The 16,239-nt window shown below is 47.2% G+C and overlaps 1 protein-coding gene across 1 annotated transcript; it reads left to right on the top strand.

Annotated features, from left to right (window-relative positions):
• The first annotated feature begins 2,548 nt into the window (after positions 1-2,548).
• On the top strand, positions 2,549-4,702 carry LOC134935806 (E3 ubiquitin-protein ligase TRIM39-like). The gene has a single exon (XM_063930630.1). The coding sequence runs from the start codon at positions 2,550-2,552 to the stop codon at positions 4,095-4,097; it is 1,548 nt and encodes a 515-aa protein (XP_063786700.1). The 5' UTR covers position 2,549; the 3' UTR covers positions 4,098-4,702.
• Positions 4,703-16,239: the final 11,537 nt, after the last annotated feature.

The following is a 16,239-nucleotide window of genomic DNA, read 5'->3' as shown; positions in this document are numbered from 1 at the left end:
GCAACAGTGTAACATTGGGGGTCATTCCGAGTTGATTGCAAGCTGCCGTTTTTTGCAGCGCAGCGATCTGGCTAAAAATCGTCTGTTCTGCGCATGTGTACGGGCCGCAGTGCGCACGCGTCAAGTACTTTCACACAAAACTATGCAGTTTTACACAAGGGCGAGCGACTCTTTTCAGTCGCTCGGCTGATCGGAGAGTGATTGACAGGAAAGGGGCATTTCTGGGAGGTAACTGACCGTTTTCCGGGAGTGTGCAAAAAAAAATGCAGGCGTGTCAGATGAAAACGCAGGCGTGCCTGGGGAAACGGGGGAGTGGCTGGCCGAACGCAGGGCGTGTTTGTGACGTCAAAACAGGAACTAAACTGTCTGCAGAGATCGCAAGCTAAGAGTAGGTCTGGAGCTACTCTGAAACTGCTTGAAAATATTTTACAGCAGAACTGCTAACCTTTCGTTCGCACTTCTGCTAAGCTAAGATACACTCCCAGAGGGCGGCGGCCTAGCGTCTGCACTGCTGCTAAAAGCAGCTAGCGAGCGATCAACTCGGAATGAGGGCCATTGGTTCTTGTTTTATTCTGACTAGTGGCAACAGTGTTAAAACTTTAAAATACATATACTGGGATTGCTGAATGGTGCTATGTTAAATATACTTGCTTTGTTATATTATTTTTAACGACTTCAGCCTTCAGGATCACAATTTATAACAGGAAGCACTTTCATTATTCTGTTTTCATACATGCTGACCTCTATATGTTTCTCTTGTATGTCAGTGAGTTGTGTTTTATCACAACACTTTGATTATATTGCATTACAGAAATTGTGTCATCACAGGATATATTGCAGGCATTTAATTTTTCTGTTGCGTATTTGCCTTTATATATTTTTTCTATAGGTTAGTGAGTAGCGTTTTGCTACAAATTATTTTATTATATTTCATCACAGGAACCATGTCATTACAGATTATATCGCAGGCAACAGTTACAAATACTGCAATGAATGTACGCTGTAGAAGCGCTCAGCAGGGAGTGGCCGATAACAGGTTTTATTGAGATCAAAATCCAGCATTTAAAGGGGGAGATTCAATTCTTTTCACCCCTTTTCACACCCATTCTGTTTCTGCCCTCAGTGGCGTGGTATCATTATTTCTGCTTGCTACCTCCGGAGTATGGAGGCACCCAACCCTTTACACAGCTAAACCTGAGCACTATGGGCGCAATATGCGCAATAACGGAGATCATTTTAGAAGGAAATTGGGCGTGATATGTCATTTGAATCTCACCCAAAGGATCTCATTAATTGGATATTATAAACCTGTATAAAACTTCTCTATATTTTCACTTTGCTGATAGAAATTATTTTACGGTTCTACCTATACACCCCTATATGTAAAGAAGGAATATAATTACAGGTTGAGTATCCCATATCCAAATATCCGAAATACGGAATATTCCGAAATACAGACTTTTTGAGTGAGAGTGAGATAGTGAAACTTTTGTTTTTCGATGGCTCAATGTACACAAACTTTGTTTAATACACACAGTTATTAAAAATATTGTATTAAATTACCTTCAGGCTGTGTGTATAAGGAGCATATGAAACATAAATGAATTGTGTGAATGTAGATACACTTTGTTTAATGCATAAAGTTATAAAAATATTGGCTAAAATGACCTTCAGACTGTGTGTATACGGTGTATGTAAAACAGAAATGCATTCTGTGCTTAGATTTAGGTCCCATCGCCAAGATATCTCATTATGGTATGCAATTATTGCAAAATACGGAAAAATCCGATATCCAAAATACCTCTGGTCCCAAGCATTTTGGATAAGGGATACTCAACCTGTATATTTATAGGGGTGATATGATTATAGGGTAGTACTAGTATTGTTGTACATACTGTTAAATCTTTTCAGGGTGACAACCGATTGTCCTATGTTATGCCTATTAATACTTTTTAAGAAATTTAGTAATAAAAGTTAAGTTTTAGTTAACTAATGTAACAACACTAAAAGAGTGTGCCACACATTAAGCCTTCTTTGGCTAAAGCCCACTAGTGGTTTTTGCTTAAATCCCCAAACTACAGGTGCGGGAGAATGCAATGATGGTATTTACTTTAGCAATAATTTTGGAAAGGCGGTTCCTGTGCATGTATGTATTACACATAACTTTCATAAACCTTCCTATCAAATTACATCCACTCTGTACAGTCCACACATATCCTCACATGTCTTCTCATTCTATGCAATAGATAGCACCTTTCCCTGTGTACATATGCCTATTTCCCTATAGATTGTAAGCTTGCGAGCAGGGCCTTCCTAACTCTATGACTGTTATCACCCAGTTTGTTATTATTATTTCAAATTGTAAAGCGCTACGGAATTTGCTGCGCTATATAAGAAACTGTTAATAAATAATAAATAAATTAGTGGAACTAAGCCTGTTAGTGTGCTCCCAGTGATAAGCTCAGCCTCGCTCTGTGTGCAGAATGTGACCACACTGATATCTGAGTGTCAGAGACTTTCACTTTTATTTCTCTCTCTTGCTGCTAGCGATGGCGTCTGCTGCTCTGAGACAGGAACTGAGCTGTTCCATCTGCCTGAGCATTTATACAGATCCCGTAACCCTGAGATGTGGCCACAACTTCTGCCGGGGCTGTATTAGTCGTGAGCTGGATACACAGGAAGAGTCTGGAGTTTACAGCTGTCCCGAATGCAGAAAAGAGTATCGAAAGCGTCCTGCTCTGGAGAAAAACAGGACGCTCTGCAACATAGTAGAACATGTCCGCTCTATTCCAGAGGAGGGAACTGGGGTGCTCTACACTTATGGTGTCCAATCTCCAGTACAATGCTCTGTCCATAAGAAGGTCCTGGAGTATTATTGCACTGAGGACTCAGCCTGTATTTGTGTGTCCTGCTGTCTGATTGGGGAACACAGAGGACATAAGATGCTATCGCTGGATGAGGCCTCTGAGAAGAAGAAGGAGAAGCTGAGCGATGTTCTGCAGAAACTGACCATAAAGAGAGCGGAGACTGAGAAAAAAGTCCAGAATCTGCAGGAGTGCAGGAGAGATCAGGGAAAAGCAGCTGGTGTAACAGAGACAGTCACTGCCCTGTTTAGAGACATCAGGAGACAGCTGGATGACCTGGAGAAGAGAGTACTGACTGAGATCTCCAGGCAGAAACCACACATTTCACTCTCAGTCTCTGATCTGATCCAGCAGCTGGAAATAAAGAAGGACGAGCTGTCCGGGAAGATGCGTCACATTGAGGAGCTGTGTAACATGTCTGATCCAGTGACTGTCTTACAGGAACCAGACACAGGTGACTTGTGTGATACTGAGGACACAGAGAGACATGATAACCAGGTCCATGGTGCAGGAGATCTGGATGTGGGTCTCATCTCAGGGACATTACACACATTATCTGATATAATAACAGGTATAAATACAGGGATCTATGTGCAGGAAGATACAGACCTATTACTGGATGTAGCCACAGCTGGTGATACAGACTCTGATATAATAACAGGGATAAATACAGGGATCTATGTGCAGGAAGCTACAGACCTAATTCTGGATGAAACCACAGCTGGTGATAATATACAAATATCAGGTGACAGGAAAACTGCATCCAGGTCAGATATAAACCAGAATCTCCCAGTAACACCAGAGAGATTTCAGTATCCTCAGATAATAAGCACCAGGGGATTCTCCTCAGGGCGACATTACTGGGAGGTGGATGTCAGTAAGTCAGTGGGCTGGAGGGTGGGGATGTGTTATCCCAGTATAGGCAGGAGAGGATGGCAGGCAGTCATTGGATGTAATAACAAGTCCTGGTGTCTGTGTAGGTGTAATAATCAGTACTCAGTGATACATGACAGTAGAGAGATCAGGTTACCTGAAAATATCCCCTATGGCAGAGTGAGGGTATATCTGGATTATGAGGCAGGACAGCTGTCCTTTTATTTTATATGTGACCCCATCAGACACTTACACACCTACGCTGCCGCCCTCACTGAGCCCCTCCATGCTGCATTATGGGTAGGACATGGGTGTATAACTATATCTGAGGGAGTCAGTAGTTGGGAGAAATTACCATAATGAATTTGCTTAGAGACTGGTGACATCACAGGGAGGTGAATATGATTGGTGGAACATTCAGCTAATAGCATGCTGCAGTAGGTGGAGCTACAGCTAAGCTCCCATTCTCTCCTTCCCACGAGTCTTGTATATAAGCATAGTTAGTGATTTCCAGCCGCTTTCTCTATTGCTGCTTATCTAGCACTATGGGCTAAATATAATAGCCTCCGATTTGCCGGAGGTGTGAGACTTTGTGCAGATCAGCCCGTTCTTTTTAAGCAGTCGTCATTTACAAGGTGAAACTGGGCCTGATTCAGAGGGTTCCGGTATGAATAGTCGACCACGTTATGGTCGACAGTCATTAGGTCGACCACTATTGGTCGACATTGACATGGTCGACATGGGCACATGGTCGACGCATGAAGAGGTCGACACATGAAAAGGTCGACATATGAAAAGGTCGACATGAGTTTTTTAACTTTTTTTGGTGTCATTTTTTGCGTAAAGTGACTGGGAACCCCAATTAGTGCACCGCGTCCCCTCGCATGGCTCGCTTCGCTCGCCATGCTTCGGGCATGGTGCCTTCGCTTCGCTCGGCACACTTTACCGTTCCAATCGTAGTCCATGTGGATCGTAAAGTATGGAAAAGTTCCCCAAAAGAAAAAAAAGTAAAAAAACTCATGTCGACCTTTTCATATGTCGACCTTTCATGTGTCGACCACTTTCATGCGTCGACAATGTGTCCATGTCAATGTCGACCAATAGTGGTCGACCTAATGACTGTCGACCATAACATGGTCGACCATGTGAACGGATACTGATTCAGAGATGGACGGAAGTTCAATGCCGTATGCAAGCAGCATTGTATTTTTATCCGATCTCTAGGAGTGGCATGCAGGAGACATCTCAGCAGAAGAGATGCCTCCTGCATGTAGCTGTGATCCCAGCACTGTGACCAACGTGGCAAGCTGGGATCCAGCATCACGTCTGTCGCTCGTAATGTTCCCTGCAGAAGGCCAGCTGGGTAAGCCTCCGTTTGAACAGCTGACAAGTGGAAGCGGGGGCTGCGAGGTCTGGAAGTCTGCGTGGCGACATGGAGCCCCTTGGCTTTCCTCTCCTAGAAAACGAGGGAGACACGTCTCCATTTCTAGGAATGCATCCCTCCCTCCTGTAAATTAGGCAGTGGCACAGGGGAACTCCGTACAACAGCGAAAGGCCCAAAGTCCTGCAACTCCACCAACTCAACTAGAGTTACCAATGTGGATTTCTATAATTGCTAAATTGTACTAGAGATGTGCCCCGACCCCTGTGTTTGGATTTTGGATCTGTATATCGCTCGTGTTTTTGGATCTGTATTTGGTTTTGCCAAAATTGCCCTTGTGTGTTTTCGTTTTGGATCTCTATGCTTGTAAAAAAACAAAACATAAAAACAGCTAAAATCACAGAGTTTGGGACTGTGTCTGTTCCTACAGTATTATTAACCTCAAAAACATTTATTTCCAGTCAACTTTGACCACCTCACAGCTCACAATATTGTTTTCATACATTTTATGCCAAAGGCTGCAGCGAGCCGGCTGGTTACTAACAGGCACAGCAGCGACACAAACATGCAGCAGTTTATAGAACATCTACAGTATGAAACTTTGTCACACAGGAGTGCAGAAATGGAAAGTGGTGCCAAATGGAATTGTCCTTGGGCCCTCCCTCCCACACTGGATATTAAAGTTTAACAAACCAAGCACTTCAGTGATAGGGACAGACACTTTTGTGGCTAAAGCAATTGCTTTGTCTGGACCCGCACAATACAATTTTTTGGAAGGACTAACTCCAATCACTAATGAGGTTGCTGATGAGGGTGTTAATTACATTATAATCTTGTACAATAAATTTCACGAACTCGCCGCAAATGACGTAACATGGAGGAGTTGCCTAGATAGCTAACTCCCTACTTCTACTAACTTTGGCCTCACAAATGGAGCAGATGCCTTCACAAACATTGTCAGGATTTGGGGAAAAATAATCCCACACCCAAGAGGTGGCTTTTTTTGTCTTATGCCCAAGCATCACAATGGCTTTATTTTTACCATGGCCAAGACCTGTAGTCACTGGTGGCTAACTTACACAAACAACATCAACATCCTCAGTGTCAGATAGAAGTAAACACATATCCCCCTCACCCTGTTCCACTTCCACACACGACTCCTCAATTTCTATTATGCCCTCATCATCACCATCTTTACTTGTACTGCTTCCCACATGTGCACATGGTGCAGAACTGGTGATAGAAGATGAAAGACTTCTCTATGAGGACAGTGTGAGAAATGTCAGACTCACACATAGCTAATGGGAACACCCTTAAATGTTCCTCAGGAATGTGTGTCAATGCACAGTTTGTTCTACTGCCTTGGTGGTTTTTATTTTTTTGACACCTCTTCTAGACTCTGGGTGAAAAGTTTTTGCATTGTCATGAGATGCAGAAGAAGATGCCTCACTGACAGTTTCAAAACCACCACTTAAAGGCAAAGTACTGAGTCTTTCCTTGCCACTTTCATGTTTCTCTGCAGCTAACTTTTACTTTTGATGGTTTTTTCTTTACCACTGTAAAATTAAATTGCTTCTTTGATTTTATATGCCCTGACCTAAACCCTCTATGCCCTTGGGGATCAACTTTAGTAGATGACATTGATGGACTTGTATCGTCATGACTGTTGGCAGCACTTGCAGCACTAGTATGTGCTTCCTGCTCTCCTCTCAATTGTTCATTCTCCATATCTATTAACAAACACAAACAAAGTGGGGTACAGCACACATTACAATCTGTACAAAAAAAGTAATACCTACAGTGTCACAATACATGTATGAGTCAGAAATAATAAAATAACATACAGGTTTATTTTCACCTACAGTGTCACACAATACGTGTATAAGACAGAAATAGTACACTAACACTGCAGTTTCATTTCACCTATAGAGTCACACAATATGTGTATGAGTCAGAAATAATAATGTTGCAGTTCACTTTCACCTACAGTGTCACACAATACATTTATAAGTGCAAAAAATATATATTACACTGCGGTTTAATTTCACCTACAGTGTCACACAATGTGTATGAGTAAGAAACAGCCATCTAACACTCCAGTTTAATTTCACCTACAGTGTCACAAATACGTGTATGATTATACATGATGGTCTGACTGGCAGGGTCACAGAAAAATAATAGTATAGTACACTGGGGCTTAGAACCCAACAAAAAACTATACCAAAAAAAAAAACAACCTAAAAAAATAAGACAGCGGCACTCCAGGACTTAAAATGGTGCAATAATCAAAAGGTGTGTATTTTCAAACTCACATATCCAACCAACGTTTTGGGGCCCACAGCCCCTTTGTCAAGGTGTGAAAATACACACATTTTGATTATTGCACCACTTTAAGTCCTGGAGTGCCGCTGTTTTAATTTTTTCCTATTATCTACACCATCGCGGAGGGCACCCAGGCGTCTAACCCACAAAGGGCCGTGAGTGCCGGGCATTACATCTAGCTATATATATGTGTGTGTGTTTTTAAATGTGCTAAAAAGCAGAATCTGCAGCTGTTTCTATAGCATGCTGGGGGCCGGTCAGCACAGGGCAAAGCCACCCGGCATGATATCTGCTGCCCATTGGCGGCGATCGCACCGCAATTAGATTGCGGTCACAGCAACTGTGATTACCTCTCTGCCTTCGAAGGCTGGCTGCAAAGGCAGGCACACCGCCACCATCTTTTTCCTCAGAGCAGCAGCGTGTGACGTCACGCGGCTGCCCTAAAAATGATCCGACGGTGCCCCAATTTTCGCCACCATCACCATGCCCCCGCAGCACTGTAAAACCGCCCTCCCCAACGCCCACTGCTGTCAAAGTGCGGTTGCATCCTTCCAGGATGCGCCATGTTCTCTCTGATGGGCATCCAATCCTCTGTGGCAGCTTGCCACACCCTCTCTGGAGATTGGCCACACCCCTCTCTGCACCAGCCGCAATATGATCAGAATAACATGATGTGTGAAAAGGTGCGTGCCCTAACACGCCACCATTCATCGCAACGCCAAAACTTGCAACAACCCTATGGCAGGTGCAGTGTCTCCATCTGACCATGGCGTCCTGTGCCTGCAGCTGTGCGTCTTACCCGGCACCCGCAGGGGTAGGGGCTCGGAAAGGAGCCCATCCCTGTGATGTGTTTTGCGGGCTGCCGGGGGTCCTGCGCATGTGCGGCCACATGTGACTGCGATGCACTAAGGCTATTTCCAGCAGAGGGTTCCATGGAACCCAGACGGAACTCTTTCCGCAAAGTGTAGCCCGTAGGTTACAATGGGCTATTGTAATCAGAAGTTTCTGGTAGCGGCAGGGGCCATTAATGGGAATGCTTTGCATTCCCTATATTGATGAATTTGGCAGCATCGCATCCCCCATAGAAACCTATGGGGGATGTGGCTGTGCAGGAATAGAGGGATCACAGCAAGTATCTCTAACACTTAATATTTGTGGCTCATCTACCAAAAACAAATAGTCGCAAAATAGGATTTTAAATACCTACCAGTAAATCCTTTTCTCGTGGTCCATAAGGGATATTGGGGACAGATTAGTACAATGGGGTATAGACGGGTCTAAAGGAGCCAGTGCACTTTAAATTTCTTCAACTGGGTGTGCTGGCTCCTCCCCTCTATGCCTCCTCTTACAGGTCAGTTATAGGTAAAACAGTGCCCGAAGGAGAATGACATACTTGAGAGAAGGAACAGAACAACAGCAGATGTGGTGAGATTTACACACCAGCACACCAAAACATAACCGGGCCAGCAACAGCTGGCAACATTAACAGCAACCGCTGAACAGGTAACACCCAACAGAGAACCTGCAGAAAGTCACCGCACAGAGGCGGGCCCCCAATATACCTTATGGACTACGAGAAAAGGATTTACCGGTAGGTATTTAAAATCCTATTTTCTCTAGCATCCATAAGGGATATTGGGGACAGATTAGTACGATGGGGATGTCCCAAAGCTTCCAGAATGGGCGGGAATGTGCGGAGATGTCTGCAGCACCGCCTGCCCAAACTGGGTATCCTCTTTGGCCAGGGTATCAATCTTGTAGAACTTCACAAAGGTGTACTTCCTCAACCAGGTAGCAGCTCGGCACAGTTGTAGGGCCAAGACTCCACGGGCAGCCGCCCAGGAAGAGCCCACCGATCTGGTAGAGTGGGCCTTCAGAGACTGTGGAACAGGTAAGGCTGCCGACACATAGGCCTGTTGGATCGTAAGCCGAATCCAACGAGCAATGGGCTGCTTTGAAGCAGGGCAACCCTTTTTCTGCGCATCATACATTATGAACAAGGAATCCGTCTTCCTGATCTATGCCGTCCTCTTGACATAGATTTTTAAGGCTCGCACTGCCTTCAATGCCTCTGGAGGGGCAGAAGTGCCAGAACTGGACGGAATCACAATAGGTTGATTCAAGTGAAACACAGAGACAACCTTCGGCAGGAACTGCTGTCTAGTTCTGAGCTCCGCTCTGTCCTCATAAAAGACCAAGTAGGAACTTTTACACGAGAAGGCCCCCAATTCTGAGACACGTCTAGCAGAATCAAGGGCCAGTAACATCAACGTTTTCCACGTGAGGTACTTGTCTTCTACCGTCGTCAGAGGTTCAAACCAGGAGGACTGTAGAAAGCGTAACACTACATCCAGATTCCAAGGTGCCATAGGCGACACAAATGGAGGTTGTATGTGAAGCACCCCTTGCAAGAAGATCTGAACTTCCGGCAAGAGAGACGACTTCTTCTGGAAGAAGACGGAAAGAGCGGAAATCTGGACCTTAATAGATCCCAGACGTAAGCCTTTATCCACTCCAGTCTGCAGGAAACGTAGGAACCTTCCCAAGTGGAATTCCGCAGAGGGATATGTGCGTTCCTCACACCAAGAGACATATCTCCGCCAGTTATGATGATAGTGTTTTGACGTCACAGGGTTTCTGGCTTGCACCATAATGGCAATGACCTTTTTGGAAAGCTATTTTCTGAGCTAGGATGTTCCACTCAACTTCCATGCCGTCAAACGAAGCCGCCATAAGTCTGGGTAGACGAATGGTCCTTGTTGAAGAAGATCCCTTCTTAGTGGTAGAGGCCAAGGGACATGTCGAGACGAGTCATGTACCACGCTCTTCGGGGCCAATCCGAGGCAATCAAGATTGCTCTCACTCTTTGATGCCTGATCCGCTTGAGCACCCTTGGGATCAGCGGAATCCGAGGAAACAGGTAGGCCGGCCGGTAAGTCCAAGGCGATGTCAGCGCATCCACTGTGCTCGCCTGAGGGTCCCTGTTTAGTGAGCAATAACAGTGAAGCTTCTTGTTGCGGTGAGAGGCCATCAAGTCGATCTGTGGGTATCCCCACCTGTCGATGATCTGTTGAAACACCTGAGGGTGTAGTCCCCACTCCCCCGGTGGAGGTCGTGGAGGTCGTGGCGACTCAGGAAGTCCACTTCCCAGTTGTCCACTCCCGGAATGAAGATCGCGTACAGTGCTCTTGCATTTCTTTCTGCTCAGAGGAGTATTCTTGACACTTCTCGCACGCAGGCTCTGCTTTTTGTCCCTCCTTGTCGATTGAGGTACGCCATGGACGTGGCGTTGTCCGACTGAACCTGGATCGCCCGATCCCGGAGTAGAGGGGAGGCCTGAATCAGAGCATTGTAAATGACCCGAAGTTCCAGGATGCTGATTGGAAGGAGAGCCTCTTGGGCAAACCACCTGCCCTGGGACTGTGCCCCCTGGGTGACAGCTCCCCATCCTCTCAGACTCACATCCGTCATGAGGAGGATCCAATCCTGAATCCCAAAGCGTCGACCTTCCAGCAGGTTGGAAGACTGTAGCCACCACAGTAGTGAAATCCTGGCCTGGGGTGACAGCTGAACCATCCGGTGCATCTGAAGATGGGAACCGGACCACTTGTTCAGGATGTCCAATTGGAACGGTATGGCATGAAACCTCCCAAATTGGATCGCATCTTACAAGGCCACCATCTTTCCCAACAATTTGATGCCAAGATGAATGGATACTCGAGCCGTTCGGAGTACCATACGAACCATTTCCTGAAGTGTTCTTGCTTTTTCCTCTGGAAGGAACACTTTTTGTGCTACAGTATCCAGTAACATCCCCAGAAACAGGAGCCGCTGAGATGGTTCCAGGTGGGACGTCTGCAGATTGAGGATCCACCCGTGGCGAGACAGAAGTTGGATAGTGCAGTGTATATGGAGCAATAGAAGCTCCCTGAAACTCGCTTTTATCAGGAGATCATCCAGGTATGGAATTACATTGACCCCCTGGACCCTGAGCTGAAACATAATTTCTGCCATTATCTTTGTGAACACCCTCGGAGCTGTAGACAGGCCGCAGGGTAACGACTGAAACTGGTAGTGATCGTTCAGTAGGACAAACCTCAGATAGGCCTGATGAGGAGGCCAAATTGGGATACTGGCCCTCATTTCGACCTGATCGCACGCTGCACTTCCTCGCAGCGATGCGATCGGGTCTGGAATGAGCATGCGTGGCGTGCGATGTTGGCCGGCGACAGCTGTCACTGGGCAACGACGCTGACAGCAGAGAAAGCGGTCGCAGAAGCGACCGCAAGGAGATTGACTGCAGGAAGGCGTTCTGGGGCGTCAACTGACCGTTGGAGGCCGTTTTCGGGGAGTGGTAAGAAAAACGCAAGCGTGTGCAGGTGAACGGAGGGTGGATGTCTGACGTCAAAGCCAAGCCCATCATCGCTGGATCCGTCGCACAGGGTATGTATGTCCAGGGCTGGTCTTGATTTGTGAGAAACTTTTTTAGCATAGCAGGGATGCACAAGCGAACGTAGCCCTGCTATGCTAAAATACACTGCCCCATAGGCGGTGTCAAAGTCAAATTGCATATTTCGATATTTAGTATACGCTATGGGATTTATTAATGGATGCATCTACGATGCCTGCTTCGATACAGTAAGGCGCAAATGACCATAACGGCAAGTTACTGTGCGCATTATGGTAGAAGATGCATTTCTTAATAAATATCATACTGTGACAAAATAGCAAATCTCTCCTACACACACTCAAATGTGGTATCTTCAGGAATACAAATCAAATAGTGTCTTAAACATATCAGATTGCTTAAACAGCCATTGTGAACATACAATGTAGTGTTCTTTACTCATAGGATTTCTTTGTTGGGAAGGTAAATACCTTATGTGTGCCTGACTGTAAGCATGAACAATGGAAAGTTGTGTGTTGAGTCTTGTATTCAAACAGCACAAGTCAGAACCTTGTTTGCTTAAACCTTTAATGATTTAAACAAGACCACCAAAAGGTGCAGTAGGAGGCACAAAGGGTGGTTGAATCTGCAGAAGCCCTTTCAAGAATGTCTAAACCTCAGAGAGAGAAGCCAATTGTTTCTGGAAGAAAATGGACAAGGCCAAAATCTGAACCTTTATGGAGCCCAAGCGTAGGCCAACATCCACACCTGCTTGCAGAAAGAGGAAAAACCGTCCCAGTTGAAACTCCACCGTAGAAAACATCCTGGATTCACACCAAGACACACATTTTTTCAAAAACCGATGGTAATGTTTAGACGTTACTCCCTTCCTAGCCTGTATCAGGGTAGGAATGACCTTGTTTGGAATGCCCTTCCGAGCTAAGATCTGGCGTTCAACCTCCATGCTGTCAAACATAGCCGTGGTAAGTCTTGATAGGCGAACAGCCCCTGCTGTAGAAGGTCCTCGGAAAGAGGAACAGGGGATGTTTAGCAGTTAGATTTGCCACCAGTGGCGGAACTATGGGAGGCAGTGGAGTCGGCTGCCGCCGGGCTCCTGATCACAAGGGGGCACATCTCCTCCACTGTCTCCCGCTGCCTGAGGACCGCGCTGCTATTGTGGACGGAGGAGCTGTGTCAGTGACACGGAAGCTGCCTCCTGTAGAGAGAGATGGCACTGGCTGCAGCTAGGGGGAGCTCCAGAGCACAGCTCCTCTTCTAGCAAGCCAAGGGAAGCTCTCTGCTCTGTCAGCCTGATGATAGCCAAAGGTAGGCACTGTGTGGGGGGTGGGGGATAGGTGTATTTGGGGGGAAGCACTGTGTTTTGTGTGTGCTTGGTTTTTAAGTGAGGTGTGTGTGTGTTTTTAGGGAAAGTTGTGCATTCAAGTAAAAGGCATGTGTGTGAGTGATGTGTGTGTGTGTGTGTGTGTGTGTGTGTGTGTGTGTGTGTGTGTGTGTGTGTGTGTGTGTAAGTGAGTGGCATGTGTGTGAGAGGCATGTATGTGTGTGTAAGTGAGAGGCATGTATGTGTGTGTAAGTGGGAGGCATGTGTATGTAAGTGAGAGACATGTGTGTGTAAGTGGGAGGCATGTGTGTGTATGTAAGTGAGATGCGTGTGTGTTTAAGTGAAAGAGACGTGTGTGTGTGTGTTTAAGTGAAAGAGACGTTTGTGTTTTTTTTATATATATCTAGTGTTCACGCTAGGTGTCTGCCCCTTTTTTAGACAGATGAATCCCGCCCTGCCCGTTTTTGTGCGCCCTGCCGACCCGCCGTTTGCTGCCTGCCGGACACCGCCACGCCGCCGGACCCAGACGTGCGCCGCTGGACCCGGTAAGCACATGAGAGTCCCCCTGGGCTAAATTAACCTTGTAAGTATTTTGCAGCTGTAAACTTCAATCTCAGTGCTCTCTACCTGGTGCAATGTGTCTCAGTGCTCTCTACCTGGTGCAGTGTACCTCAGTGCTCTCTACCTGGTGCAATGTGTCTCAGTGCTCTCTACCTGGTGCAGTGTACCTCAGTGCTCTCTACCTGGTGCAGTGTGCCTCAGTGCTCTCTACCTGGTGCAGTGTACCTCAGTGCTCTCTACCTGGTGCAGTGTGCCTCAGTGCTCTCTACCTGGTGCAATGTGTCTCAGTGCTCTCTACCTGGTGCAGTGTACCTCAGTGCTCTCTGACTGGTGCAGTGTGCCTCAGTGCTCTCTACCTGGTGCAATGTGTCTCAGTGCTCTCTACCTGGTGCAGTGTACCTCAGTGCTCTCTACCTGGTGCAGTGTGTCTCTGTGCTCTCTACCTGGTGCAGTGTACCTCAGTGCTCTCTACCTGGTGCAGTGTGTCTCAGTGCTCTCTACCTGGTGCAGTGTGTCTCAGTGCTCTCTACCTGGTGCAGTGTGCCTCAGTGCTCTCTACCTGGTGCAATGTGTCTCAGTGCTCTCTACCTGGTGCAGTGTGTCTCAGTGCTCTCTACCTGGTGCAGTGTGCCTCAGTGCTCTCTACCTGGTGCAGTGTGCCTCAGTGCTCTCTACCTGGTGCAATGTGTCTCAGTGCTCTCTACCTGGTGCAGTGTGCCTCAGTGCTCTCTACCTGGTGCAGTGTGTCTCAGTGCTCTCTACCTGGTGCAGTGTGTCTCAGTGCTCTCTACCTGGTGCAGTGTACCTCAGTGCTCTCTACCTGGTGCAGTGTGCCTCAGTGCTCTCTACCTGGTGCAATGTGCCTCAGTGCTCTCTACCTGGTGCAATGTTTCTCAGTGCTCTCTACCTGGTGCAGTGTGCCTCAGTGCTCTCTACCTGGTGCAGTGTGCCTCAGTGCTCTCTACCTGGTGCAGTGTGTCTCAGTGCTTTCTACCTCTTGCAGTGTGCCTGAGTGCTCTCTACCTGGTGCAGTGTGCCTCAGTGCTCTCTACCTGGTGCAGTGTGTCTCAGTGCTCTCTACCTGGTGCAGTGTGTCCCAGTGCTCTCTACCTGGTGCAATGTGTCTCAGTGCTCTCTACCTGGTGCAGTGTGTCTCAGTGCTCTCTACCTGGTGCAGTGTGTCTCAGTGCTCTCTACCTGGTGCAGTGTGTCCCAGTGCTCTCTACCTGGTGCAATGTGTCTCAGTGCTCTCTACCTGGTGCAGTGTGCCTCAGTGCTCTCTACCTGGTGCAGTGTGTCTCAGTGCTTTCTACCTGGTGCAGTGTGCCTGAGTGCTCTCTACCTGGTGCAATGTGTCTCAGTGCTCTCTACCTGGTGCAGTGTGCCTCAGTGCTCTCTACCTGGTGCAGTGTGTCTCAGTGCTCTCTACCTGGTGCAGTGTGTCTCAGTGCTCTCTACCTGGTGCAGTGTGCCTCAGTGCTCTCTACCTGGTGCAGTGTGCCTCAGTGCTCTCTACCTGGTGCAGTGTGCCTCAGTGCTCTCTACCTGGTGCAGTGTGCCTCAGTGCTCTCTACCTGGTGCAGTGTGCCTCCGTGCTCTCTACCTGGTGCAGTGTGCCTCAGTGCTCTCTACCTGGTGCAGTGTGTATAACGTGCTCTGCCTGGCGCAATGTGTATAACGTGCTCTATCTGGCGCAATATGTATAACGTGCTCTACCTGTCGCAGTGTGTATAGGAGGTTCTATCTGGTGCAATGTGTATTAGGTGCACTACCGTGTGGTGTAATGTGAAATGCCACTATTATGTGGCCACGCCCCTTCCCCACGAAACAACGCCGCTAGAGTTTTGGTGCCTTCGGCGCGCACTGTCCATGATTTGGCCCATAGGAATGGGAGCACCAAGCATTATAGTATGTACCTAAGTTTGCCCATCTAACTTAAAAATGTGCCCTCCCCGTGATCAGCACCCTGCCCTAAAAAAAATCCTACAGTGAAAACTAATTATATCGGCACACCGCTGCGCCAAAGCATCTCCATGGAGACCCGCTGGCGGGTGAGGGAGCACTGTAGGTGTACTATAAAGGTATGCTGATGTCTGTTTTATTGTAATGACTGACTTGGAGTGCATCCACTTTCTATGTGTATCTATATTACTATTGGGAAAGGTACCTGAGCACGCTGCTACTGTTCACCCTTAGTGCCGGATAGCTACATATGGTATGTGTGTGTATGTGTATATGTAGGGGGGCACCAACATTTAAAATGCCTCCGGGCTACTGGGACGAACTTACGCCACTGTTTGCCACTGCTTGTTGCAGTTCTTGAGTCTTATTGGTATTTGCAGTGAGTTGAGATGACATATCAGACATCATAGTTTTGATAGCCCCCAACCAGGAGGGCTCTGGACTCGTTAGGGGTGTGCGGCATGCGGCGGCTGCGAAAGCCAAAGCGCCGTGCCCCGCTGAACAAGCAGCCCCTCAGGACGGTGGTCCTGCAGCGGGGAAGCGGCTC

Source organism: Pseudophryne corroboree, chromosome 6 (assembly GCF_028390025.1).
Source record: "Pseudophryne corroboree isolate aPseCor3 chromosome 6, aPseCor3.hap2, whole genome shotgun sequence".
NCBI classification, from domain to species: Eukaryota; Metazoa; Chordata; class Amphibia; order Anura; family Myobatrachidae; genus Pseudophryne; species Pseudophryne corroboree.
The sequence above is the reverse complement of the archived record's forward strand: the minus strand, read 5'-3'. Positions and strand labels throughout refer to the sequence as shown.